The sequence below is a fragment of the Dermatophagoides pteronyssinus genome, unplaced genomic scaffold, assembly GCF_027571235.1.
Source record: "Dermatophagoides pteronyssinus isolate colony J.1.1.1.1 unplaced genomic scaffold, Derpt_VIB-CSIC_2022.12 sq0019, whole genome shotgun sequence".
Lineage (NCBI taxonomy): Eukaryota > Metazoa > Arthropoda > Arachnida > Sarcoptiformes > Pyroglyphidae > Dermatophagoides > Dermatophagoides pteronyssinus.
The window spans coordinates 554,957-582,007 of record NW_027461543.1 but is presented as its reverse complement, the minus strand read 5'-3'; the positions used below and the strand labels follow the sequence as shown (position 1 = coordinate 582,007).

General features: G+C 29.3%; 5 protein-coding genes across 7 annotated transcripts; 1 reads left to right on the top strand and 4 right to left on the bottom strand.

Moving 5' to 3' along the window:
* Nucleotides 1-2,185: 2,185 nt before the first annotated feature.
* IFT20 (intraflagellar transport 20) lies at nucleotides 2,186-5,350 on the bottom strand. Of its 2 annotated transcripts, none has more exons than XM_075822639.1 (4): nucleotides 4,635-5,350; nucleotides 4,476-4,561; nucleotides 3,129-3,232; nucleotides 2,186-2,426 (listed from the first exon to the last, which is right to left on the bottom strand). In XM_075822639.1, exons 1-4 carry the CDS (start codon nucleotides 4,789-4,791, stop codon nucleotides 2,420-2,422), a joined length of 354 nt encoding a protein of 117 aa, XP_075678754.1. In that variant the 5' UTR covers nucleotides 4,792-5,350; the 3' UTR covers nucleotides 2,186-2,419. The 2 variants fall into 2 exon arrangements, with proteins under 2 accessions (XP_075678754.1, XP_075678753.1); XM_075822638.1 differs by having other exon boundaries at nucleotides 2,187-2,437; nucleotides 4,635-5,343.
* A 2,249-nt stretch (nucleotides 5,351-7,599) lies between these two features.
* Nucleotides 7,600-10,416, top strand: LOC113797072 (uncharacterized). Its single transcript, XM_027347392.2, has 3 exons — nucleotides 7,600-9,101; nucleotides 9,606-9,647; nucleotides 9,725-10,416. Exons 1-3 carry the CDS (start codon nucleotides 7,963-7,965, stop codon nucleotides 9,828-9,830), a joined length of 1,287 nt encoding a protein of 428 aa, XP_027203193.1. The 5' UTR covers nucleotides 7,600-7,962; the 3' UTR covers nucleotides 9,831-10,416.
* LOC113797220 (uncharacterized) lies at nucleotides 10,022-13,098 on the bottom strand. The gene is made up of 5 exons (XM_027347571.2): nucleotides 12,822-13,098; nucleotides 12,336-12,731; nucleotides 12,035-12,274; nucleotides 11,279-11,839; nucleotides 10,022-11,087 (listed from the first exon to the last, which is right to left on the bottom strand). Exons 3-5 carry the CDS (start codon nucleotides 12,222-12,224, stop codon nucleotides 10,492-10,494), a joined length of 1,347 nt encoding a protein of 448 aa, XP_027203372.1. The 5' UTR covers nucleotides 12,225-12,274; nucleotides 12,336-12,731; nucleotides 12,822-13,098; the 3' UTR covers nucleotides 10,022-10,491.
* A 1,619-nt stretch (nucleotides 13,099-14,717) lies between these two features.
* LOC113797280 (uncharacterized) lies at nucleotides 14,718-17,098 on the bottom strand. 2 transcript variants are annotated; one of them, XM_027347639.2, is made up of 2 exons: nucleotides 15,400-17,098; nucleotides 14,718-15,317 (listed from the first exon to the last, which is right to left on the bottom strand). In XM_027347639.2, exons 1-2 carry the CDS (start codon nucleotides 15,698-15,700, stop codon nucleotides 14,791-14,793), a joined length of 828 nt encoding a protein of 275 aa, XP_027203440.2. In that variant the 5' UTR covers nucleotides 15,701-17,098; the 3' UTR covers nucleotides 14,718-14,790. The 2 variants fall into 2 exon arrangements, with proteins under 2 accessions (XP_027203440.2, XP_075678773.1); XM_075822658.1 differs by having other exon boundaries at nucleotides 14,718-15,236; nucleotides 15,400-17,096.
* Nucleotides 17,099-22,763: 5,665 nt separating this feature from the next.
* LOC113797269 (mutS protein homolog 4-like) lies at nucleotides 22,764-26,945 on the bottom strand. The gene is made up of 8 exons (XM_027347628.2): nucleotides 26,772-26,945; nucleotides 25,656-26,620; nucleotides 25,368-25,565; nucleotides 24,660-25,293; nucleotides 24,179-24,600; nucleotides 23,814-24,116; nucleotides 23,419-23,680; nucleotides 22,764-23,248 (listed from the first exon to the last, which is right to left on the bottom strand). Exons 2-8 carry the CDS (start codon nucleotides 26,610-26,612, stop codon nucleotides 22,860-22,862), a joined length of 3,165 nt encoding a protein of 1,054 aa, XP_027203429.1. The 5' UTR covers nucleotides 26,613-26,620; nucleotides 26,772-26,945; the 3' UTR covers nucleotides 22,764-22,859.
* Between the last annotated feature and the right edge of the window lie 106 nt (nucleotides 26,946-27,051).

Here is a 27,051-nt window from a genome sequence, read left to right as displayed (position 1 = left end):
TTTTTTTTTTCTTCAAAGATTTTTTTTTGTTCAACACTATTCCCGGGAAAATTTCTTCTTCCTTTTTCCCTCACACACTTTTACACAACAATTATTATTATGTTTCGTTTTCTTTTTCTCGTTTTCAAAAATCAATTTTCAATCGAAAAATAATGATGATGATTGAACAAAATGTGAAAAACTTTAATTGTCCATCACCAATCCAACAGCAACAAGAAAAAAAGTTTGATTTGTTGAAATATTTCAACTTGAAATAATTCGAACGAAACAAAAAAAAAAATCCATGATTCATTAATTTTTTGCTGTATATGTTTGTTTTCTCGATGATCATCATCATCGTGATGGGCGCCAAAAAAAAAACTTTCGATAGTATCGCTCGATGGATCGATACTTTGAACTGTTTCAATCTTTTTCTTGATCAAATCGGAAGAAGAAAAAAAAATCGAAAATTTTCAAAGCTCAAATCATCACTTGAAATCAGATTTTTTTCAGCAATTTTATTTTTCACTGACTGTTGAGAGATTCGGTTTGGATCGATATTTTTCAATTTTTTTTTTTAAATTTTTCCCTTGTAAATTCTCTCTCTACATATGGTTGAATGAATGATGATTTGGAAAATCTGGTTTTGGTTCGATAACAGAGCCAAAACATAAAAAACCAACCAGCAAACATCTCTTCAATGATGATGATGATGATCATTGCCATAAGTCCATCATCATCATCATCATCATTATTTGTATCGATGAATGTCATTCTGGAATTCAGAATAAATAAATATTCATGGCGCAAGAAGAAAAATATTGATTTTTTTTTTTAGTCGAAAAAAAAGGTCAAAATTCACTCTGTCTGTGTGTGTATCTGTGTTTGTTCATCAAGAATATTCTCACCATTCTCTGAACATCAACCGAACAATATTCTTGAATTGTTTGTTTCTGGTTGAATGAATTTTGAGTTTTTTTTTCTGGGGTAAATGTTCAGTGTTTTTGGTTATTTATATTTTTTTTTTTAGCCCGAGAATCTGTTCAGAAGAAAATCAATAATTTCTTGGTTTTGTTTTTTTCAATTGATGTCATCAGCAAATTCATCAACTACAACGTTTTACACACACATAATGACACAATGCTGTTTGTTTCACTCATTTTTGATGTTCCCAAAAAAAACCCAGAGAAAAAATTCTTAAATTGAAAAACAAAATTCTCTCCTGAGATATGGTAAAAAACAACAACATTCCAAGCCAAACCAAGCCAAACGACTAACCCTAATTAATGATATAAGGCAAACGACGAAGATGATCATGGCTGTCAGAGTGTGTTTAACAAACATAAATTATTTTTTCATTTTTTAGTTTGTTTTTTTTAAATGAAAAATTCTTTGAAAAAAAAGATTCTTATTTTATCCATTTATGAAAAGATGTCAAAAGATGTTTTGCTTGCCTGCTTGCTAGTAATTATATGATAATAATAACTTTTACCCGAAAAAAATATACAGAATGGGTGTAAAAAAACTGGTTAATGTAATGAATGAAAAATTAAACAGAAGCAGCAAATTTAACGATTAATTTTTTTTGTTGTTGTTTTTCTCATTGCGATCATCGTTTCATTCATTTTCAAAGTCAATCATCATCGTTATTTGATTTACTGAATCTCCTCTGTCTGTCTGTCTGTGTAAGTTACTCTTTTTTTCTTCTTCCTTTGTTTTTTCGGTTAGTTGTTTTGGTTCGCCGCCCATATTATCATCATCAGCATCAAAATGGATGGATGGATGGAAATTTGATGCCTACGGGACCTTTCAACAAAAAAAAAAAAACACGAAAAAAAAAGAAACACCGATTTTCCTCAATGAACAAAATGAGTGATGATTAACACCGCCGCCGTACAGAGGCAAAAAAAAACCCGAAAAATTACATAACAACTTTGTCTTTTGGTTTTCTTCTTCTGGATTCTTTTCTTTTGGCTTTTTCCGTTGTTAATTACCCAAAAAAATTTTTTTTCTGTGCGATGAAAATGTTAATTAATTAGTTAATTGTGCTTAATCTACACACACACACTATATTGCATATGATGCATCTTCTTTTATCATATATTAATGGCAATCTTTTGTGTGTTCCAAAACTTAAAAAAAGGCAAAAAAAATTACATAAAAATTTGTTTTATTTCACTTCAGTTTAGTCAAAGTTTTTGTTTTGTCTGTTGTTTTTTTTATTGTTCATAAACAAAAAGCAAAAATCATCAAATTTTCCAAATGAATCCAATGATTTTATTACCAAATTCTTTGATTCTTCATTTTCTTTTTTACTGTGATGAACACAATAAAGATGCAAAGGGCCAAGAAGAAAAGATGAATAAATAAAATTTATCGTTTCAATTGTCGTATAATAAGTAATAGATTTTGTTGTTGTAATTCTTCACGTCGTAATAATTCATGTTCTAATTGCATTCTTGTTTTCGTTTTTTTGATTATGGAATCAATCAATACGCGGTTATTCAACAACAGCATTCATCAGCAATGATTTTTTGATTCGGTTGGACCAAAATTTGATGAAAAAAAAGAAAGCAAAAAGAAAAATTAGAAAAATCTCTAAATTAGATTCATTGATGAATTCAATGAAAATGGAATTTTAATCAAAATCAAAATCAAAAATAAACTAAATCCTGGCTGGCTGGCTGGCTGGCAACGTAAAGCTTCGTAGGGTTTTTCGTTTTGAATTTCAAATTTTTTTGTTTTTTTTTACTTCGCCAATCGCATTGCTTTCTTACAATGATATTCGACGAAGAAGAAGATCCGGTGAGGCGAATCAAAATCAGATTCAAAAGAAAAAAAAGTTTATTGACTCGCCAAGATTCTCTTTCTCTTCTCTGAACTATGCAAAAGTTTTTGTTGAAAAACTTGAAAAATAAAAATAATAAAATTCGTGACTTGATCACGAATTTTCGGTTTTTCATTCACTGAAAACTGAAAACAAATGAAAAAAAAAGTTTTTTGGAAAATTTTTTTCCCGGAAAGTTTTCTTAGTAAAAAATAAAGAAAAGAATTTTTTCTTTGCATAATTATCATTTTGGAATCAAACATAAGGATCATGTGGAAATGTTTTAATCTCATTTTGGGGCTAGTAAATGAATAAAACAAACCTTTCGTATTCAATTTTTTTCTCTCGTATCATATTACGATATTGTTCACGTAATGAATCACGTTTCATTTCTAATGCTTTAATCAATGAACGAGATCCAATTGCCTATGTATTGTTTCATCGGTGTGTTTCATTGTCGATTGTCGTAATATCGTGGTTGTCGATTGATATTGTCGTGATATCGTTGTTGTCGTCGTTATGCGATCCAAAAAAAAAAAAAAAAAATTCCCAAGGAAAAAAACCCAAAGAAAACAAGAAAAAAATGATAATTAATTATCCATAATCAAGAGGAAATAAAGGTCACATTTAAAAAATTATATGTAATTACAAAATGACAAATTATTATTTGGAAAATAATCCTCATTGATCATTGGAAAAAATGGAAGGGAAGGAGGGAAAATTTTGAAAATTTTTTGGTTTTTTCATTGCAGAAGAAGAATAATGAAGAATCGAAAAATGTTTAACCCTTTTTTTTCTCTCCTGTATGGATTGAATCGACAATTTTTGAAAAAAAAGAATGAAATGTATGTTTGAAAATAAACTATAATTAAGTTAGATAGACAACGGAAAAAAAAGCTACAAAAAAAAATAATAAAAAATAAAATACAAATTGAGAAATATGAATGTGAAATTTTTTACCATATTTGTAATTTTGATTTGTTATTTGGTTTGTTGTTTGACAAACAAACTAACTTCTATCAACTAATATATTGTGTGTGTTGATCAATCATTTTATGACATTATTTTCTTTCTGTTTTTGCATTTCATTATTCGTAAATAATATGAAAACAAAAAATAGATTGACCTCTCTCTCTCTCTCTCTCTCTTCATCAACTCAAAGAATATCAATCGAAACAACAACAGAATAAAAAAACAAAACCTCTTAAACATCGATATATCGCGATATAAATAAATAATTGATCTATCGATCTATTGAAAGACAAAAAAGTCAAACTTAAAAACAAACTAACACACACACACACAATGTATATATACTTTGGATGTTTTTTTATTTGTCTGATTTGATTGCCAAAGAAAATTGATCTAAAGTTCGTAAATCTTACTGTAAAGTTATTCTCTTGGTAAAGGTAGTAAGAACTGAAGAAGAAGAAGAAGAATTTTTATTATAGTTTTGGCAATCAAAAATAAACAAAACAAAACAAAAAAATTGATGACAATCAATCAATCAATATTGCGTCGATTTACGATTGATGATTTTCGATTTACTTTTATGTTTTTTTCTTTTTTTTTGCATCATTTCCAGTAACAAAATTTCACCCAAGAGACATCGATTCTGTGTATCGATTCAGTGTATTATTCGCTGTGTGCGTCCAAACAACATTCTTACCTTTATCTTTTCTTTTTCAATCATTTCGCCAACCATATTCAATGTTTGTACAAAATTCGAAACAATTTTTTTAAAATCATCATTTTCTGCGATTTTGGCAAATGAAATGAATGGAAAAAAATCAATTGAAACAAACAGGAAAAACATTGAAAAACATACTTTCCAAAAATAAATGAATCAATTCTTGTAATGTTTGAGATTTTTGCCATATTTCTGGTTGTATAAGACGTATTGTTTGATTATCATTATTATCAACATGAAATTGAAAATTATCATTATCATTGTTTTCATCAATGGTTGAAAATGATGGAATCATAATCGATGTTGATTATCGATACTATCGATATTTTTTTAAAAATGAATAAATAAATGATGATGATGATAAAACGAAGAATCCGTATCCGAATGTAATTTGTAACTTGTAATTTGTAATGTTGTTGTTGTTGTTGTTGTTGTTGTTGCTGGGAGTCATATGTTTATGACAGATCTACACATAGAGAGAGAAAAGAAGAAGAAAAAAGTATATGAAAAAAACGAAACAAAACGAAAATCCATGGAAACCATCAACTGAATGATGATCATTGAAAACAAAAACGAAAACAAAAAAAATGTTAGAGTTTTTCGCTTGTGTATTTTGTTTCTGTTTCTGTTGTGTTGTTGTTACTGTTGTCAAGACGATCCGGCGTCTTATTTTTTTTTTTGTCGATTTTCATTTCGATTCTGGATTCTGGATTTTTGAACAACAGAATTTCGATTCTGTTTCGTGTTTCGTTTCATTTTTTTTAACAATAAGTTTGGTCATTACACTATCGATATGAAATCCAATCCATTTTCTCTCTTCGTTTTTTCTTCATTATTAAAATCTTGAAATCTTGTAGAACATGTAGACAAGACAAACAAGAAAGAAAAAAAAATAAGAATTGGCTTCATCAAAATGGATTTTTGTTTTTTACTAATTTGAAAAATGGAAAAAAAAAGATTTTCAAATAGTAATACCAGCGCCATCTGGTATTTTTTTTCGAATGATTCTTTAATGTTTCACCGGATAGATGTCACTATTGTTTCTGATTTATTTCCTTCAGGTGTTTTTTTTTCCGAGTGGTAATTTGGTGAAGAAACAGAAATATTTTATTTAAAAAAAAACCTGATGACCTGAAAATCGTCCAGATTCGAATCAAACGATTTTATGATGGTCATGTTTATGATGATCATGATGGTGATGGTGATTGTGAAAAAAAACAAGACACATTCTCCTTGGCTGTTTTGGTATTTTTTTTTTCTCGATTACCTTGGTCGATGTGTAACAACAACAATATCATTACCACCAACCGAAAGTTGAATGACCAATGGTTTGTATCCAAAAAAATCTGAACATATCACCTCGTCAATGTTGAACAGACAAATAAAAAAAAAATTAATTGATTCGATTCGACGAAGATTCCATTGGAATGCGGAAATGAATCAACCATCAATTTATATTTCGATATATGTACGATGGGAAAAACCAAAACGAAAATCAAAAAAAATTTCTTCGAAAACATTTATTTTTTTTCAAACGACCGTTATCATTATTTCACAATCTTTCAGTCAGCCGGCCAACCAACCAACGAAAAACCAGTCACAGGTGTTGTTGTTGTTGAAAAAAAAAAGAAAAAGAAATCAAGGTAAATAATAAATGTTTTTTTTTCCGCAATGTCGTTCACAATTATCATCATCATGATCATCACACCAAACATATAACAGGTCAACAGGTTCTTATTTGAGAGAGAGAGAGAGAGAGAGAGAGAGAGAGAGAGAGGTTATTTTGGCCCAATTTGATCAATCAATCAATCGATCGATCGATTCAAGATTCAAGATTGCTTTTCGAAGGTCAAGGTCTATGTTTAGGTTGATTTTTTTTGTTTTTTTGTTTTGTTTGGGTATGTTTTTATTTTTTAAGAGAAGGATACACACTATCGATAGATCGATCGAACGAACAAACGATTATTCGAACAGAAAAAAATTTTTTATGAGGCCATCTCTTTTTTTCTATAATTTGTGTAAATGTTATTTGTAAAAATAATATTTATTTAATTTTTTTTTGATGCTATTTTTAGCAATATTGGTTGAACATCGGTTGGAAACTAACTTTTCGGTAGAAAAAATAAAAAACGGTCAAACACACTTGACCATGTTGTTTAATAATCTTTGAATGATGATGATGATCAAATCGATTGAATTTTCGATTATTTTTTTTGGTTCGTTTCAAACAAAAAAAAAATGTGTCAAGTCTACACACAAGTACAAGCAAGTTATTTTTAATTATCCGAGAAAAAAACGACGACGACGGTGAAGATGGTTGAAATGGTTAATTTCCCACCAAAGAAACAAAAAATGACAACAACCATCATCATCATCATTATCATCGATAAACCGATTTTTTTGATGGCCAAAGTTTTATGTTTTGGTTTTTTCAAATTCAAATTCAAATTCAAATTTAATCAATCATAAAAGATTACCCGAAAAAAATGTATGTCAAATCAAAATTTTTGAACAAAATGCTACAGAAGATTATAATGAATTTTCATTTTGATTTTTTTTTTTTTTTTTTTTTGTTAATATTCCGCCATTCAATTCATCTTTTTTATGCTTTCGAAATGGCCCTAATAATCATCGAAAAAATTATCGACATCATCTTCAGTGATTGAATCAAATTGGAATTTAGTGCGAGAGAAAAAAAACTCGATTACCATCGATGACGATCGACGATAACACAGCCAAAAACAAAACAAAACCAAAAAAAAAAGTTTATGGTCAATGATGAAATCTGTTTTTTTTTCAAAGAAGAAAATATTAACGGTAAGAGAGAGAAAACAAGATGCTAAAAATAATACCGTTTTTTTATATTCATTTAAAACAGTTTACTTCTTCACCATCGGCTTCAAGCGACCTGATATTCGACATTTTCGACAAAGATCCGCCTTTTTTTCCACCATTTTGGTCAATATTTTTTTTTTTTGGTTGGTTTGTTCATTTCATTTACCTTGATGATCAACCTACAATTTCAATTTTTTTTTCTTTTCTTTCGATGAAAAGAGTCTCCCGTTTGATAGTATTCAATGATACCGTTTCGTTTCGTTTCGTTTTGATTCGATTTACAATTTGAATTTTTATTTTTCAACAACAAAAAAGAAAAAAAAATTTCTTTTTGGTGTTTGTAAATTCAAAACCATTCATTGAATCGCAGTCTTCGTTTTGTCTTCGTTCCAAGTGCCAAAACATCTGTTTTTTTTCTGGATAAAAAAAACTTCAAAGAAAATTTCATTTTTTTCATCTTTGGTTCAATTTTTTTTATATAACAAACATAATCTGTTTGCCAAATTTTGGCCATCATCATCATCATCATTATCTTTTGTTTTTATTCGTGATTTTTTTCTTTGAAAAAAAATCATTCGTGGCCAAAAAATTATCAACAATCGATATTATCAAGATAATATAAATAATCAAAATGACAACAAAAACGAAAATCAAACATACATCAATCATATTGATTGTTATTTCAGCATTCAGCATAATAATTACTGATGCTATAACAAAAAAATCTGATGATGGTCAATCAATGTTATTAGGTGTTGGCGGTGGTGGTGGTAATCAACCTGTTTATCATCAATCGAATCAAAATGGTCAATATTCAATGTCAAATCAATATGGTGGTGGTGGTGGTGGTGTTGGTAATGGTGTTAATAGTGGCGGCGGAAGCCTAAATACAATCACTAATCAACAAATGCAACATGAACATGTTTCAAATGGTCAACAATCACAACAATCACCGCAAGGATCTCAATCGAATCTTTATTATTATTATTATCCGGTACAAGATCAAAAATCAAAAGATCAATCATCATCATCATCAAGCCAATATGGTCATGCACAAATGATTTCATCGGGTCATCCAAATTCTGGTGCTGCTCATGAAAATATTGAACATGGCAGTGGTGGTCCAATGGATGCTGCTGCTTCTGGTTCGGAAATCAGCTATAGTGCACCGGAATTAAGCCATAATGATTATCAATCACAATCATCACAAAATGGTTTTGATGCACAAACATTAAGTAATTTGGCACAACAATTTCAACAACAATATTTTAATAATCCTTCTGGTTCATATGAATCTAATGCTGCTGCTGCAAATATGGCTGCTGCATATGGTAATCAAGCTGAAGCATCCAGTCATTTAGCACAACAAATTCATCCTGGTTATTCACAAGGACATTTAGCATTTGCACAAGGTTCACCATATGGTTCGGGACAACATTCATTTGCTGGTTATGGTCAAGGTATTGGTGGCGGTGGTGGTGCAGGTGGTGCTTTACAACCACAATCAACCGAAGTTTCTAGTGGTGGATTAGCATCCGGTCTAAAAAAATATGGTCTTAGTTCAATTTTGATGCCTGTTCTAGCGATTGCTGGTCTTAGTTTATTATTACCAACAATGACTAATTTAGGTACAACAACAACCAAAACTAAACGTTCAATTGATGATTCACCATTTTCATCATATATTGAAAAAATGGATGCCTATTATAAAATGTATAACAAAGCAATGGAAAAAGAAGAATGCATGAATCGTATGATTTGTGAACTTGGGTAAGTTTTTTTTTTTTTTTTTTTGGTAAAAAAAATTATGATGATAACAAGTTGGTCATGATCTAGTTTTTTTTTCTTGAAAGGACAAATATAGTTAGTTAATAGTGTTTCCCTTCATACAGGGACTGAAAAGTCTGATTAGATCATGATGCTCGATGTCCGATTAATTGATTAGAAAAAAAGATTAGATTTTTTTTTTTTTTTGCCACCTAAAAATAGCCTGAATACATATAACCATACATCGACTATGATTGGTGGGGAGAAACAAAAAACGAGGTATCCGGTCATTCGGGTAAATCAAACTGATTAAAAACTGGATTTACTCATTATATATACACACACACACACATTACAAACAGGGAGATAATCTTCCGCCATCATCAATATCTTTTTTCATGATCATCATTCATCATTGATAATCAAAGACATTGACCTTTTTTTCCCTAAATTAATATTAATCGTTTTTTTTATAAATAATTTTTTTTCTTTCTTTCTTTTTTTTAGCGATGCTGTAAGTGATGTACGTGGACGTAGTGCTTTGTTGATGTAAGTTTTCAAAAGTTGATTGATATTGATTGACCTGTATTTATTAATTGATTTTCAAAACAAAACAAAAAAATTAGGGTCGTTGAAAATATTGCCCCACAATGGATGGAAAAAAAGATGACCGTATTTAAAAATGGTGCACTAAGTAAAGATATGACTAAATGTAAAAAATATTCTTGCTAACCCAAAATTAAACAATGTCTTGGACCAATATCTTGAATGAAAATATGAAAATGACATACAAAGAAACCGAATCTGAAACAAAACTAAATCAATCAAAAATATTAAGCGAACGATATTCAAAAAAAAAAAATTTTTTTTGTTCATAAAATAATCTCAATCCGAAACTATTTCCCTGAACCAAAAAAACAAAATTCCATAGACAAAGCATATTATTTATTTTTTGAAACTTTACAAACACATGATGATCATATAATTATTTCTATTTATTTTCTTCTACTTTTTTTTTGAAAATTCATTTTTTTAAATTCACGATTCAATAACGAATTTCAAACAGAACAGATATCGATGATGTTAAGTCAATTTTTTTTTCTTCATTTTACACAAACAAACAAACAAACAAATGCGGGCGTTTAATAAAAATTCCATAAAAATGAATCATCAATCATTCGGATCAGATTAATCAAATCAATCAATAAATCCATCGATTTCAAATATTCAAATTCAATTTTTTTTTCATTTTTTATTTTATTTTATTTTTTTCATTTTGAATTAATTAATTAAAAAAAAAAGTTTTTCTGATAAAATCTGATTTTGGATTGATTGATTGATTGATTTACAGAACGAGTGATGAAATTGAAACAACAAAATAAAACAAAAAATGCTATGGTGTGGATTGTTGTTGTTGACCATCATTATCATTATTGACTGTAGTAAAATTATTATCATCATCAATCATTTCCAATGAACTTAATTGTTCATCCGTTAAATTATTACTATTATTATTTGTATTATTGTTATGATGACCATCATCATCATTCATATTTGATGATCTATTTGGTGTGGATGTAGTTGTTGTTACATCAGCATTATTTTTGTTGTTCGATGATGATGATGATCCAGCAGCAGCATTACTATCAATTTTAACCAATTGATCATCAAAATCATCACTTCCATTTGAACCGTTAGCTGAACCCGAAACACCTAATATTGGTGAATGATCACTTTCTAATGAATCAATAGATTTAATATCCATATCTGGATCGTTGATTGGTGATTTTGATTCGGTTTGACGTGTTGGATCGGTAGCAGCCTGTGTTGTTGTTGCATCACCAGATTCAACAACATTATCATCACGCCATACAAGATTCAATGGACCAACACTATCATCATTTTCACGATTATGACATTTATGACCACCATCACAAAGTGGAAATGTTTCCGATTTCCAACAACGACAATAGGAAATTTTCTTTTTTGTTTGATCTTATTCGGGCAAAAGCAAAAGCAAAAAAAAAAAATGAAATAAAATTTTCAAAAAATTAAAAAAAAGTTACAAATTTTCTAATGAAAAAAAATAAAACATAAAATCAAAACAAATTCAATTCTAAGCTAAGCTACAATGTTTTATTATGTGTTTGAATGTATGTAAAAATTGTTTCATTGCATGGATGATTCTGATACTGCTTTTGAAAGATATTCTTCTTTCAAATCGGTTGATAGATGACGCCATCGTCGTAATAATTCATCAAGAATTGCTTCATTCAAATCATCATCATCATCATCATCAATGATTTTGTTATCAATAAATTCTTGTCGAACGGTAGGCATTTCATCAAAACAAAATATATCAAATGCAAGATCATCTATATCTCCTTTTAAACTATAACGTTTACGTTTTAATGGTTGTGTTGATTGTTTTTGTTGATGTTTACGGTCAACAATATTTGATTGATGAATCAAACTGATTTCTGTAGATTCACGACGTTCTTTCAATAATTTTGGTTCAATTTGAATAATTTTATCATCAAATTTAACTTCTTTTACAATATTATCAACGTTAATGTTTTGATTTATTTCTAGTTGTTCGTTGTTATTCGAATTTAAATCAGCATCCAATTCTTCATCTTGTTCTTGTTCTTCTTCTTCTTCATCGATTTCAATTAGATATTCTTCATATTCATCAAAATTAATTTCACCCGAAACCATTTCATTATTCACTGGTTTTCGATCTAATTTATATTCAAGGATTCGATTTTTTTTTGCAAAATAAAATTTTCTTGATCAATTGAAAAATCATTTATGGGTGGATCTACGTTAAGCAGCAATAATTTGATTGATCATCATGCATGCATATTATTTGTGTCTGTATTATTTCATTCTGTAAAATGTAATATGGCAAACTAATTTGACTAAAAAAAACTTACTTCGATCAATATCATCAATATTAACCTCACAACTTCGTGCATGTTTTTTATCCGAATTTATTTGTATTTTTTTTCGTTGACAACGTGAACGCCAATGTATGTAAGCTGCATAACCAATAGCCAATGATGTACAAATCCATGGCAGATATTGTCGTACAGGTGATTGTTGAGCAAACATTTGACTGGACATTGTGTATATTTACAATTGCAAACAATTTTTCAATTAATAAAATTTCAAACCTAGAACAGAAAAAAGAAAGAAAATTAAAACTTGCTATGGAAATATCAAATGCAATCTTACAACAACAACAATGATGATGATCTATATCGAGATAAAGAGAGAGAGAGAAAAAAAAAGGGTAACACATGAAATCAAAAAAAAACCGATGTGAAAATGAGAAAAAGAAACTTTTGATGATAACAAAAATAAACGTTTTGTTCAAAGTGTTGTTTTGATCTTATCGCCTGGTATATGATTCAATGAATGTTGATTGTTGATGATAATATTAAAAAAACGTTAAGTAAAAAAAAATGCATATCACACACGCACACATTCAACACGTACAATTTTTATTTGATTCAAAGCTCAATGGCGATGATGATGATGATGATGATCCTTTGAAATCGACACTGTGTGTTATACCGTTTTATTCATTCAATTTAAGTTTATAAACTTGCAGACGATAAAATGATGTCGCTATAGTTATCAACATAAATTATTAATATTAAAATATTTATTTTCATAAAATATACATCACATACGCCTACATGCAGATTCAATACATACCATAACACAATATGTCATTGGCAACCACAATGTCATCATCATTTTGAAATATACGTTCAATCGATTGATCGATATATTCGGTACATCTGTATACATCGATTATGGATCAAAATTATTATTTTTCTTTGCAAACGAATAAACAAATAGAGTGCATATAAATGAATGAAATTATTTCCAAAAGAATTTTCATGATGAAAAAAAGGTTGTCCAATTTTAATTTGCCAAGAAAGTTTTCTTTTTGGGCAAATTGTTTTCCGCGAAATATTTTCCCGGCTATATATCGAGAATTTCAGTAATAACAAATCAACAAATCTTTTTGTTTGGTTTGTTTATAGTTTTTTTTCGGATTTCACAAAAAGAAAAAACTCTTAAAGAATTGAACGAAAATTTCCTAACGTTGTTGTTGATAATGATTTATTCGAATGTTCCGAATTCTGTAATAATAATGTTCGATGACAACCATCATCATTATCTAAATCGTTCGAATCGACTATATCGACAATAATGGTACATGGTTTTTTTGGTTTTTTGTTTCCGAATAAATTTTGAGCATCATCATCTTCATTTTCATTATCGGATTCATCATCATTATTCTGGCCAATTTGATGATAATAATGATTATTGTCATCGGATGATTGTCGTAAAATACGTTGTCGAATAATTTGTTGGCTGTTGTTCTTATTTGAACCATTAAATTTTAAATATCGTCGATGAAAATATTGAATAACAACGTAAACAATAGTCAATGTTGATGTCAAAATGAATGCAATCGATGCTACCCAATTATGTGATAATTTTGGTGATGGTAAGCCATTATCATAATAATGATAAGAATAATGATGATCCGGATTCATAATCAAACAAATTGTAGCCAATATTATATTGATTGTAGCAAATAATATCAATATCGAAAGATTCGAACGAATTAAGCCAAATAAACCGATCAAATAAATGATGGCAATGAATGTTAACATTAAAATGATTCCTGGAATGACAATGAAGAATTTTAATCTTGAACAATTTAAGAATTTCAATTTGCTGCTCACCTCGTTTACCATTCGAATTCGAATGTTGTTGTTGTTGAACATTCGAATCCAAATTCTGCTGTTGATTATTAATTTTCCAAAAAATCATTACAAAAATAATGGCCAATATTATTGTTATCAACATAAATATGATCAGAATTAGCAATGCTAAACGAATTTTAAATCGTACATTTGTCATTCTCGATTCTGATCGATCATTATCCATTTTGCAATTCAACAATGTTTATTGTTGCTGATGTTTTCTTCGAACGAAAATCAATCAATCAATCCAATCGACATTCAAATCACACCCACAAATTGATTGATCAACAAACAAAAAAACGAAAAAACAAAACAAACAGAATTTGTTCCACAAACAAACAACCCAAACAAAAATGTCAAAATAATAAATCGTGATTCGTCGTCGTCATTGAACAAAACATCATCATCATCATCATCATTTCTTCAACCTTATTCAAATTCTGATTCTGGAATTTGCTTTCCTTTTGGAACCCAATATGTTCAAGAAAAAAAAGCATATTTTCTCTCTATATATAAATTCTGTGTGTGTGTGTGTGTGTGTGTGTGTGTTTGGATGTGGAGGTAGCACACAAACGCGCACAGGAATTTTTTTTCCCGTTATATTTTGTTTCAATGTTGCATGCTCCAAATAATTTTTCCGCTGTTATGGAATCTGATTCCATCATCATCATCATCAACAGCACATATGTGCCGAGCATAAATTCTTACAAAAAAAAACCAATCTGATGATGATGATCATCATCATCATTATCAAGTTTTTTAAAAAAAAATAGACCGCAAGAAAAAAATATAAGGCTATTTTAACATTCATCATTACTAGATGGCAGAATTGAATTTAAATTTGAATTTTTAATTGTATTTTATTTTACAAGGGAAAAAAATAACAACAATAACAATTTCATTCAAACAGCATGAAATTGTGGATCATTTTTAGGCACATAACAATGGCTTTTATTAAGTGCCGATGTTGATGATAATAATGATGATGGTAATAAATGTAATGGTGGGGGTGATGATGGTGATGCTATATTTGATGATGATGATGTTTTTATACGATGCGTATGATGAGTATGCGAATGATGCGGATGTGATTTGGAAAAAGGTGGCGGTGGTGGTGTTGGTGGATATGAATGTGTACCATGTTGTTGTTGTTGTTTTATTGTTGATGGCGATGATGTTGATAATGGTAATGGCGGTAATGGTAATAATGTTGAATCAGCGATAATCGTTTGTTGTCGTTGATGTTGATGTGGTGAGCATTTATTTGTAGTTGTTGTGGATAATGGATTATTATTATGTAATAATCCAAGAGGATAATGATTTAAATGATGATAATGATGAGCAGATTCTTCACAAGGCATACGGTATTTAATTATGCATATAGCATCAGTAAATGATAATATACATATAACCAACAAATAGTACATACCTGGAGTAGAAAAGGTAGAGGTAGAAATAGTTAAAGATTAAGATTGTGCAAAGGGTTGAAAAAAAAAGAAGAAAAAACTTACCAATAAGATCACTTTGATATTGAGATGAAACAGTATTGCCAAAAAATATGAGCAAAAATGTTAATGCTAATAACCAGCTAAAAAATATTAACATTTTTAAATGTTGTATAATAGATGCAATCAAACCAATCAACAAAACTAAATCCAATATTATTGCAACTAATGAATGATAATTTGGCCATGGTATTAGATTTAAATGAAATATTTGCATTTGTGTTAATATTATAAATATTAATGTTAATAATATTATCCAAATACGACTTAATTGTATCATCAATAATGTTTTACACATTTTGGTCATTGATTATTTTTGTGAATTTTTTTTTCTTTTTCTTCTACTTCTTTTGATTTCCAAACATTCATTTGATTTGATTTTGCAAAAAAAAAAAAAATTGAAATTTGAAATTAAAAATCAAATCATCTGATAATTTCAAGATGCAATAAGATTTGTTGAAATGAATGTTGTCAGCCAATAACAACAACAAACACTTGAACAATCATCTTGGATCGCCGTTTTTGTTGTTGTTTTTTTTTTTGTTGTTGTTGTTGTTGTCGACGTCATTGACAATTTTCCACTTGAAATCTAATGAATCAAAAGAAGAAAAAGAAGAAACTTATTCAGTGATGATGATTGTTGGCCCCAAAAACATTTGCCAATTCAAAATCATCATCATATTGTTGTTAATGATAATGATAATAATTTTTTGTTTTCTTCGACAACATATGGCATGTTTGATCTTTGTTTGTTTTGTTGATGTTTTTTTTTTTTTTGTTTTTAATATAATATTCTTCTATTTATTGATTTTCACTTCTTCTTATCACAAAATGCAAAAATAAAAAAGATTTTTATCTTGTTTTTCATAATGGATTCTGATGATGAATGAATGATGTCAAATTCTGTTCTAATTTGATATTTTCATTGTTGTTGTTGTTGTTGTTGCCGATGTCAATATTGTGGAGACAATACATTCCACCATTGAGCAAATTTACTTTTTTTTTTTTTTGATTATTTGAATTCAATTAATTAATTTTAACTAATTAATTTTTCAGATTTAATCACAAATTCAAAGTGAGAGAGAGAGAGAGAGAGAGAATTGATTGAATCAGAGAAGATCATGATTGATTGATTATCGTTGGAAACAAAAATTGTGGAGAAAATTTTCCGAGAATTTCAACCAGAAACACTACAGCAAACGAACAAACAAACGATCAAACATTTGACATTTGACACACAGATTACATACACACACACACAGAATGCTCAAATCGAAACAAAAAAAAGTGTCAAAAAACAAACAAAAACATCACACACATCAAACGGCCAAAGCATTCCTTTTTTTTATTCAATGTCTTGATGTGTGTGTGTGTTTGGGTTAGAAATTCCGAATCACCACTCGACACTTTTGTTTTTCTGTCGATGTTTGTCGACTGAAAATAATATTCATTTTTTTCTTTCTTTCATAAAAGATGTTTGGTTGGACTCCATCACACATCGCACACATAATGTATAATCAAATGAAGAAAAACAAGAATTTTTTTTTGCACAGAATCCCAGAGAGAAAACTCTGCAGACGTCAAAATTCTGTTTAAAACCTCTAGGTCTGGACATCTTCCCTAGGCCCTCTGCTTTGTAAAATTTTTCAACTAGCAACATTTTTATTTGATGGCGTTTTTGTGTGTGTGTGAATTCCAATGGATTTTTTCTTTTAATTTGTTTGAAAGTAAAAAAAAAAAACAGGAAACCAATTGACTGATTACCCATGATTCTGATTCATTCATTTTGTTTTGTGTGTGTGTTTTGAATTCAATCAAAATCTACAAAAAAATATGGGTGTGAAAAAAAACACAAAATTTCACCAAAAAAAAAAAAAAAAAAAAAAAAATGATGCGGCAAAATTCACATCACAATACTATAGCGGTGTATATAGTTTCGAATATTACTACTACCGCTATCATTATAAGAATCACCACCACCTCTACCGCTACCACTATTGCTATATTATACCTTGTGTTAAAGAATTTCTTTGATAACATCTTTAAAGCCAAAGCCACTTCGCAACAACATTCGAAATGATAATATTGTCCAAATAATAATAATGATTTATCCAAAAAAAAAGAAAAGAAAATTCTTCTGGCTGTCGGACCTAGCCTGAAAAAAACCGAAAAGAAAGAATCCCAAACATTTCGAGCATCTGCAAGTTTTTTTGTTTTGTTTTCGGGTTTTGATTTTCAAATTTTTCTCTATTCACAAAGAAGAAGTCTTGTTTTCTCTGGACACCAGACCGATGTTATTGTTATTCATATTCATTCGCAATCATTTATTCATTTATTCCTGGATGTTTTTTGATTATCAATGAAAAAAAAACAACAACCAAAACAAACGTCTCAATGGATTGAATTGTTGCTGATGTTTGTTGTTTCGAAATCAAGAATATCACTGTAACTTTTGATAAGAAGAATAATTTTCATGAATTTTCCATTTGCAATACAGATATGAAACTAAAACTCACCAGGGACCTTGAATCACAAATCTGTGAAAAAAATGACAAAACAAAACGAATGAGAAATGGAAATTCAAAAAAAACTTCTGGTTTTTGTTTCCAATGTTTCTGGAAAAAGAAAAAATGACCGGAACCAAAAAAACAAAAACACACAATTCTCATGGATCTGGTCCGAAAAAAAACAGATTTTTTGCTGGCCAAAATCATAATCACCATCATCAACAACAGCAAGGTTGATTCGGAAAATCAAATCATTTTTCCATTTTTCCTTTCACATATCAAATAACACGCCAAAGAAATGAGAAGCCATTCTGTTTTTCGAGAAAAACAAAAAAAAATTCTTTTGAATGAAATGTAAAAATGATCCGAACAAACAGAAAAATTCATTCCACTTGATCAAATCATATAAAAATGAATGAATGAATTTGAATGAGAGCTGAAAAAAATGCTGTGTGTGTGAATTTGCAAAAGCCAAAACAAAACAAAACGATTCACATAAACACACACAGAAAGAGTGGCAAAATCGATCCAAAAAAAACATTCATTAATTAAATTAGATTGAATTTGTTTTCTGTTGTTCATTTAGAATAATAATGTTTTTCAATCCATTTTTTTGTGGGCCATATTTTCTCTTCGTTTCTTTTAGCTAAATTGAAAAAGAAAATTTATTGCTTTGGTCAGAAACAAAAAAAAAAAAAAGATTTCGAGCTTGATTAGACTCACTTGAAAATGAAAATGAATTGAATTCGAAAAGCAATCAAGTATTTATTTGAGCTAAATGGAATAACGAAATTCCAGAATGGAGATTTTTTCTGTTTGGATCAAATTTTTTTTTTTTTGGCGATATTAAGTTGGTCAGTCAGTTAATGTTGGTCATTCGGAGACATTTATGTGATTAATAGCTTCTTCTTCTGATATAATTGGTCATTTGAAATATAGAAAAAAATATTAGCCACATTATAGTTGTTTGACAGATAATTGAATTTTTTTTTTTTGATATTACACAAATTTACAGTTTAAAAATAATACTTTTGGGTCTGCGATTTGTTTTTGGGAATTTTCATAACGTTAATTTTTTTTTTTGAAACAACCAAACAAAATAAAAACAAAGAAACTAAATTTATTGGATGATTACGCTGATGATTTTGATGATGATGATGACCTTCTCTTGTGTTCATATAGGAATTTTTCGTTTTCGTTTGATTTTTTGTCGATTTTCAAATTGGGTAAATGATACTTTTCTTTCGAGTGAGATTTGTTTTATTTTTTTTCGAAATCAAATTGGATTTTTTCTTTCTTTTTTTTGGCTGGAAATCTTCAATTCAGGCACGATTTTTTTTAAAGCTCAATTTCCAATGAATTAATGAATGAATGGTCGAATGAATGTGGGAAAACAACAAAAACAAAAATAAAAAAAAACAGAAATAAAAATCTCATTATAAGAAAAAAATTGAACCGAAAATTTCATTGAATTTTTTCGTTTTTTGCCAATCCGGATTTTGTCGTTCGATTTCTATTTCCACTGATAGTGGTCAAAGGTTGTGTATTTAGAGGCGACAAAACAAAAACAGAAACAAAAAACAGAAATTCCCATTTAAAGGAAAAACTTCTTAGCGAAAGAAAAAAATTATTGAAGAAGAAAAAAAATCCTCAATTGCCCAACAACAACAACAAAAATCGATCGATCGATTCCATTATCCATCGCGATTGAATCAACCGAAAAAAACGAAATAACGAACGAATTCGATTTTCAGCCAGACAAACAAATATAAAAAAAAATCATCAAATTTTGGCTATCATCCATGTGTGATTAAGATGATCGACAAAAAATGAAAATGAAAATGGCCCACCAAGTATAAGTATATGAAAAATATTTGGTCACGTCGATAACGAATCAAAAAAAAAAAAAAAAATGAAAATTCGTTATTTAAAGCAAGAAAAAGCTTGCTTTAAATAACCAAACCATCAGCAACCCAGATGATAAACTTTGAATGAAAAAAAAAAAATAAACTTTATATTTTGGTCGAACGCTTTTGAAATTGTGTTTATTCCGCTGGAGAGAAGAGAAAAAATTTGATCCCAAACAACAACAACAAGGAATTTTTAAAAGGAAAAAATTTTAAAGAAAAAAAAACTTTAAATAGAATCTTGATGGATTCCGGTTTTTAAGTTTTTTTTTGGTTTGGTGGGGATGAAGAAGGAAAATGGAAGAAGAAGATGCGCTTTATAATGAATGATGATAAGATGTGGAACCGAAAGCCTTGACCGAAAATGAAGATGATGATGAAGAAAATCTATTTTCTTTTTAAAAAAAGATGGAACTGAACTGATGTACTCGATCATTTTTATTCGTTCTTGTCACATTTTTCTTTAAAAAAATTTCCCAGAATTTTAATAATTTTCTTCTTTCTTTTTCTTTAGATTTTCCATGGAAATTTTTTTCATCAAAATTATTCAATGACAAATATATATAGCGAGAGAATCTTATGTGCGCCAAAATGAAGAAATTGACAAAAAACAAACAATTTGCATTTTTTTAAAAACAAAATTCAAAGTTATAAAACAGTATCATCATCATCCATGATCGAAGCAGTCACCGAAGCAACAAGATTAACAAGAATTTCTTCTTTTTTTTGCAAATGAAAAAGTTTTTGGATGATGATCATCATAGATCATAACAAACAAACAAACAGCGATTATTAATTGTTGGATGAATGATGTTTTGGTTGGATGGATGGATGGATGGAAAAGATGCACGAAAAAACAAAATCACGAAATCACAAAAATGTTTTTTGGGGGGGATATTTTGACAAATGATGATGATGATGATCCAAATTCAAATATCAAACAAAAAAAGATGACAAAACTTTTTTCCAAAGAAAATTGATCCATTCTAATGATCAAATATTGGCTTCGGATCGTCAACAACAAACAAAAAGTTTTTGGAAATCGAAAGAATAATTTTTGAAAGGAAGAAAATCTTCTTTTTTTTCGTCATCATCATTAGATTAATGAAGTTAATTTTTTTTTGGCGAGAAACTAATTTGATTAGGGTCATCCACAAACGATCATTATCATCATCAGTTTTGGAAACAATCCGACCAATTAGTCAAAATCAATTAAAAATCGATCGATTGATCACTTTCACTCAGTCAGTCAGTGAGAAAATCAACTGTCATCAGCAATAATATTATATTGTTTGCAATGGAGAATTCGAGCCAAAAAAAGGGTCATCATTGTGAATGTTTGTTTTTATCTTGGTTCTTTCCCCTCAATTTTCCCGGTATTTTTTTCCCCCACCCCATTACCGAAGTGAATATTTTTGCTTTTCTTACAGCATATCTATTTCATTATTCAAGTTTTTTTTCGTTTTGTTTTTTTTTACTCGGAAACGATGATGATGATGATGATGATAAACAAACAGAATTCAAAAATGAAAATGAAAATAAAAAAAACACATAGAATGCGGGTGAATGAATAATATTGAATATCGTTTGATAACAAAGTTTTGCAAAAAAAAAAAACTGAATGAATTTTGTCCCAGAATTTTATCAGTGAAAAACAAAACATCATGGTCGATGAATTTTTTTTTTAGTAAAAAAACATCATTATATGAAAATGAAAACGAAGGTATAGGGAGAAGAAAAGAAAAGAAAAAAAAGTTTTGTCAACTGGGTTAGGTTAGGTGTGATGTTTGGTTTTTCTTATTCTGCCAAAAATATATATAAATTGTACAAAATGCAAACAAATCAATCACATTTGGTGTTGTGTTGTGTGACAAGCGAATTGAGAGCAAAAGAGTGATGATGATGAAAATTCAATTTGAACAGGAAAAAAAACCTGATCAAATATTTCATTTCGATGGAAAAAAAAGAAGAAGTTTTACCCCAGCCAACAAAAAAAAACGTGATAAAATGAATTCTAGAGATTCTCGATTCTGGAAATTCTGCAGATTCAAATCAAGTAGTGTGGATTATTATTATTATTTCACTGATGCTGTGTAGTGTGCAGGGATTTATCCATTTCTGATGAAAGATATTTTTTTTTCAACAACAAGACTTGAATTTTAGTTTTTTTTCTTTCTATATTTTTGCTGGAAAAAAAGAAGAGAAAATTTTGAAAAGAAAATCCATCAAAAATATTATGGGTGATGAATGAATAAGGAGTGAAAAAAATCAATGAAAAAGAAGACACATTAGTTATTAACTTGAATTTGGTCTGATGTGATGTGAAAGTTAAAAAAAAAAAAATACAATTCTTTCCAGAGAGTAACCAAGAGACGATACACACACACACACACAAACAGTGAAAGAATTGAGCAATTCAAAATTTTTTTGCTTTTCAAAAAAAAAAGCAATCCATTTTCTATTTTCGGGCAAGAATATTATGACCCAAAAAAGAAAACTAAATCGGCTAAATTACTAGAAAATTCATACTTTTTTCGTTTCGTTTTTTTCATTTTCATTCTTTCGATGGAATAAATTAACATTCTTTTCACTTTGGGCTCATCATCATCAAACAACAATAACATTATCCATTTGGAAAGAAGAAGATTGTAAAATGGAAAAAAAATTTTGACTCAACCTGTCTCATCAAAAATTAATATATACACACTTTCGGAAGTGAATGAATGTAATGCAGATGATAATGATGTTGATCATCATGATGATGATAATAACAATAATAATAATGGGAGACAAACAACAACAACAACAATAAAATTTTGATGTAATTTATATGATGTGGTGTTTGTTTGCGCTCACCATATACAATCATTTTTGATTGAATAATGAAAATTAAATTGGAAAAAAAATTGTGACAAATAATGATGTTGATGGTGATGATAATGAATGAAAGTAAACATAATTCGTTGGAAATCGATTGAAACGAGAATTTAATTTAGTGTTGAAAAACAAAACATTAATTATTGTTGTTGAAAAATGTTTTTGTTTTTGTTTTTTACTGATCCAAAAATTCTTGTCGTAATTCTTCGTACGAAATTTGTAAATCTCGTATCATTGTAGCAGTGATTTCAGCTTGTGGATTTATCCTTTTAAAATGTAATAATCTTGATGCGATTCGATATTTAACTTGTAAATCAATACATTCTTCATTAGAAATGTCTAAATTTTCATTATCGACAGTAGATGAATCACTAATATTTAACAATGTTCTCATTGATAATGAACGAGACAATGATGATGATGGCCGAAAACTTTGAGAGATTATTTTGGCATCTGAAATAATTTTTTCATCTAGGCCTGATTGTTCGGCTAAAAGAATTCCATAGAATTGTTCTCGTGTTCTACCCGGATGTAATATGTGCGGATATTTACAAACCAGATTGTCTAGGGAACGTGTAATAATTGTACAGGGATGAATATGCATCGAACCGAATAAAAAAGTAAAGAAAATTAGATTGAATAAAATAAAAAAATGAACTCAAATCAATCATTTCTATCTAAATTCTTTTTGAAAATTGTGAATTATTCAAATAGAAAGAAAAAAATTTACTTACTTTCTAATCGTTCTTCAGAACGAAAATGATGATTGCTTACGTTGAAATAATATTTTGACAATGATGTAAGCCGGGGAAAATGTGTGGCAAAAATAGTAAAAGATGATTGAAACATTAGTAATGATTCACAAAACGACCAATATGTTGGAAAAGTTGATTCCATCATCATAGTATCGACAACAGCAGCATTTTCATCATACGAATCGGGACTAGAATCCCGACCAAGTTCGTCGATCAGTATTAGACAGTTTGGGGAAACATGCTTTAAAGATTGATTTTTTTTTTTTTTTTTTTGGTTAGTGTTGCCAAAGTATTATAAGTATAAAAATGTAGCAGATGGTTCGAATAAGTGAAAGGATTATTACAATGAAAACTAATAGAATGAATACACTTACATTGAGTATATAATGTAATTCTTTGATTTCGACCATAAACGATGAACTATTCATCTGTAGATTATCATTCAACGCCATTCGAGTGAAAATTTTGTCACATAAACGAAATGTTGTATCAATTTGTGCCGGCACGAATGAACCAATCTGTGCCAATATCTGTATAAGACCAATCTGTTTCAAAAAAGTCGTCTTTCCACTCATATTTGGACCGGTTATAATATGAAAATTAAGATCATTGCTTAAGAATATTGAATTCGGTACCGAATTTCCTCCGGATATGTTATCAAGTATCGGATGTGTTCCCTTTTTGTTGATCAACGAGAAAAAATTCAGTAAGTATTTAAGTTATAATTAAGAATCATTACCTGAATAATTTCGGTATAATGAGAACTGAATTGAGGTCGTACCCAATTTGCACATAAACTTTGATAGGCAAACGAATAAACGAGATCAATGTTGGCCACAATATCGGTCAGATTATAGAGACATGAAATTTTTGTCCGAATTTGTTCAATTAATTTAGTAATGATATCATTACTTTGTAGATAAATTTCTTCAATCGATTGTCGTATTCGATTATTGAGACGCATCAAATCTTCCGTTGTAAATGAGATACAATTTTTAGTGATATGAACATCTTTAAAAATTGATGGTAATCGTTTTTGTTGATCACGATCGAAATTTTTGTTGTTATCATTGTTTTTATTTTTCATCGGTTTAATTTGCATATGAAATCCTTTGGATGTGTTGAAATTAAGCCGAATACCAGGTAAACTGAATTTGACTTCTACGATAAACAACAATCATTTAATCCAATGAAGTAAAATAAATAAAAAAAATACTTGCCATAAGCCATAGCTAATGCTACAATATCATCAATTGTTTCCGAATACATACTACGGGCAATATCTAACATAGGATTAAAACGATCTTTGATTGCATAACAACGTTCCAATTTCATTGCCGCTGATCCAGTACTATTGAATGTATTTGTTTTTCCTGTTGTTGCACCAAGTCCAAAAGCTGATTTTACACATTTAGCTTCACTATTGATAACCTTATCAACCATGGTTTTGATCTGATCATAACCAGGATCATTTAAAAGTTCAATATATTCAGCAAAAAGTTCCGGATTACATTTGATAAGTAAATCACGTAAATGATCAACTAATGCAACAACATGTTTCATATTGATAACATAGTCAATCTTTTTTTCAATGAAACGTATCGAAACGGCTGATACAGATTTGATGCCAATATTCGTCGTCGCTGATGATTCACTTGAATTTATTGATCTATCCTCATCATAGGATTGATTAGCTTTGACAGGAACCAATACCATATTGACAAGCAATTGATCAAGATCAACCATACCAAAACTTTCGAGAATATTTTCGAAACTATTGAATATTTCTATTGAACAAGAAATTGCCTCTATCATATCTAAACGTTTATTAATCAATTGTAAGTTTGTTGTAGGCTGGAAAACGAATGAAAAAAAAATGGGAAATAGATTAATGATGAAAGAAACTAATAAGTAAAATACCCACATACTTGTAGGATATTAGATCGAAGTAAAATATGGCCGGATTTTGTTCTGGTTCGATTTATCGTATCGAATAATGTATGCCAACTTTTTGGATCGGCTAGATTGATTATTAATTCAAGAATTTTAGTTGTAAGTGGATCGATAATCATTGTGTTTAATGAACTTTGATAAATTATTTTTATCGATTTTGGTGCATATTGAATCTGTAGCGAAAAAAAAACAAATGTTGTCGTCGACAGAAAAAAAAAAAACATTAATTTTTTGTAAAAATCAAATGAAAAACTTAAACTCACTTGACGAACAACAATAAGATAATGAAACAATGCCGAACAAGCAGCTAAACAATAATATTTATTATCCAATTGTAAATCAATCCATTGACAATCATCATAGGCCAGCATACGAATGATATCGAAACCACGTTTTTCATTGAAAAATTTTCTATTAAATGGACGATATACAATATCGGGAAATGATTCGATCAATGTTGACATCATACGATTATTCGATGACATTGTATGTGGAAATATTATTTCGACCGGTGTATAAACTTGACATTTTGAACGTAATGCTTCCAAAGAATAATTATCAACAAATTGTGATACTTTCAAAATAGGAATAGATTTTAGATCGATAAATGCTATTCCAATTTCACCTTTAGCTTTTCCACGACCTTCAACAATTGACATGACAATTTCAGATTGATAATGGATCGATACATTTACACCAGAAGTTGATATGGTCGATGTATTCAATGTTTTTGAACGATTATATGATGTACTATTTCGACCATATGAAGAACGATTATGTTTTGCGATTGGATTATTCGAAATGCTCAAGTTCATTCGATTGGAAATGTCCATCAAAGTACTTCTGGACGATGAGGATTGTGAAGATAATGGAAGATTATTTCTTATCCAATCATTCGATGTGGATGATGATATTGATTGTTGTGAATAGATCGATTCGATCGATGGCGATGGCAAAGAAAATCGATCATTGTCATTGTCATTTGAAAGATTGAAATTGAGATTTTCTGGAACATCGGCCACGTCCATTGATGTTGATGTGACAGCCGTAATCGTAGTTGTTGGTCGAATTGAATTATCATCATCATTATGATTGAAAGGCATCGAATCGGCAAATTCAAATTGAGCGGCATCTTGTGCGTACGAACGAAATTCTCGGATAAATGTTTCATTCGTTGATGAAGTTGGTGAAAATCTTGGATAATCTTCTTCTGGATTCATTGTTTAACCTCGACAACAACAAACAAAAAGTGACCAGAATGAAAAAATGAAGGAAATGAAACATTCGAAAACAAAAACATTCGAATCGATTGTTTATTCGATAAACAATCGATTTTTTCACAAAAATGACAAAAAAAATTTTTAAATAAAAGAACTTACTCATGCGCAATTTTTTTTCAAGCAATGATTTATAGTTGAGTTGGGTTAGGTTGCTCATGATGCCTATGATTTATAGTTGAGTGAGGTTAGGTTGATGACTATGACTATGACTGTGATTCATAGTACAGTGAGGTTAGGTTGCTGACTTTGACTATGACTGTGATTCATAGTTGAGTTAGGTTAGGTTACTAAAAAAATTAATTTAAAATTTCGCTATATTGATTCAAACGTCTTGTTTGGGTGAAAATAGAAACATATATGTTTAGTCACGTGATTGTAA

Excerpts from the sequence above, each read along its gene's own strand:
- IFT20 (XM_075822638.1), bottom strand. The coding sequence starts at position 4,791 with ATGATTCCATCATTTTCAACCATTGATGAAAACAATGATAATGATAAT. Across the intron at positions 4,562-4,634 it reads GATTCATTTATTTTTGGAAA|AAAATGATGATTTTAAAAAA; the intron begins GTATGTTTTTCA and ends CCAAAATCGCAG. Across the intron at positions 3,233-4,475 it reads TTGAAAAAGAAAAGATAAAG|GCAATTGGATCTCGTTCATT; the intron begins GTAAGAATGTTG and ends AACAATACATAG.
- LOC113797072 (XM_027347392.2), top strand. The coding sequence starts at position 7,963 with ATGACAACAAAAACGAAAATCAAACATACATCAATCATATTGATTGTT. Across the intron at positions 9,102-9,605 it reads CGTATGATTTGTGAACTTGG|CGATGCTGTAAGTGATGTAC; the intron begins GTAAGTTTTTTT and ends TCTTTTTTTTAG. Across the intron at positions 9,648-9,724 it reads GGACGTAGTGCTTTGTTGAT|GGTCGTTGAAAATATTGCCC; the intron begins GTAAGTTTTCAA and ends CAAAAAAATTAG.
- LOC113797220 (XM_027347571.2), bottom strand. The coding sequence starts at position 12,224 with ATGTCCAGTCAAATGTTTGCTCAACAATCACCTGTACGACAATATCTG. Across the intron at positions 11,840-12,034 it reads TATTGATGATATTGATCGAA|ATCGAAAACCAGTGAATAAT; the intron begins GTAAGTTTTTTT and ends AATATAAATTAG. Across the intron at positions 11,088-11,278 it reads AAAAGCAGTATCAGAATCAT|CAAAAAAGAAAATTTCCTAT; the intron begins CCATGCAATGAA and ends AATAAGATCAAA.
- LOC113797280 (XM_027347639.2), bottom strand. The coding sequence starts at position 15,700 with ATGACCAAAATGTGTAAAACATTATTGATGATACAATTAAGTCGTATT. Across the intron at positions 15,318-15,399 it reads ATATCAAAGTGATCTTATTG|GTATGTACTATTTGTTGGTT; the intron begins GTAAGTTTTTTC and ends TTTCTACTCCAG.
- LOC113797269 (XM_027347628.2), bottom strand. The coding sequence starts at position 26,612 with ATGAATCCAGAAGAAGATTATCCAAGATTTTCACCAACTTCATCAACG. Across the intron at positions 25,566-25,655 it reads ATCTTATTGTTGTTCGTCAA|ATTCAATATGCACCAAAATC; the intron begins GTGAGTTTAAGT and ends TTTTCGCTACAG. Across the intron at positions 25,294-25,367 it reads TTCGATCTAATATCCTACAA|CCTACAACAAACTTACAATT; the intron begins GTATGTGGGTAT and ends TTCGTTTTCCAG.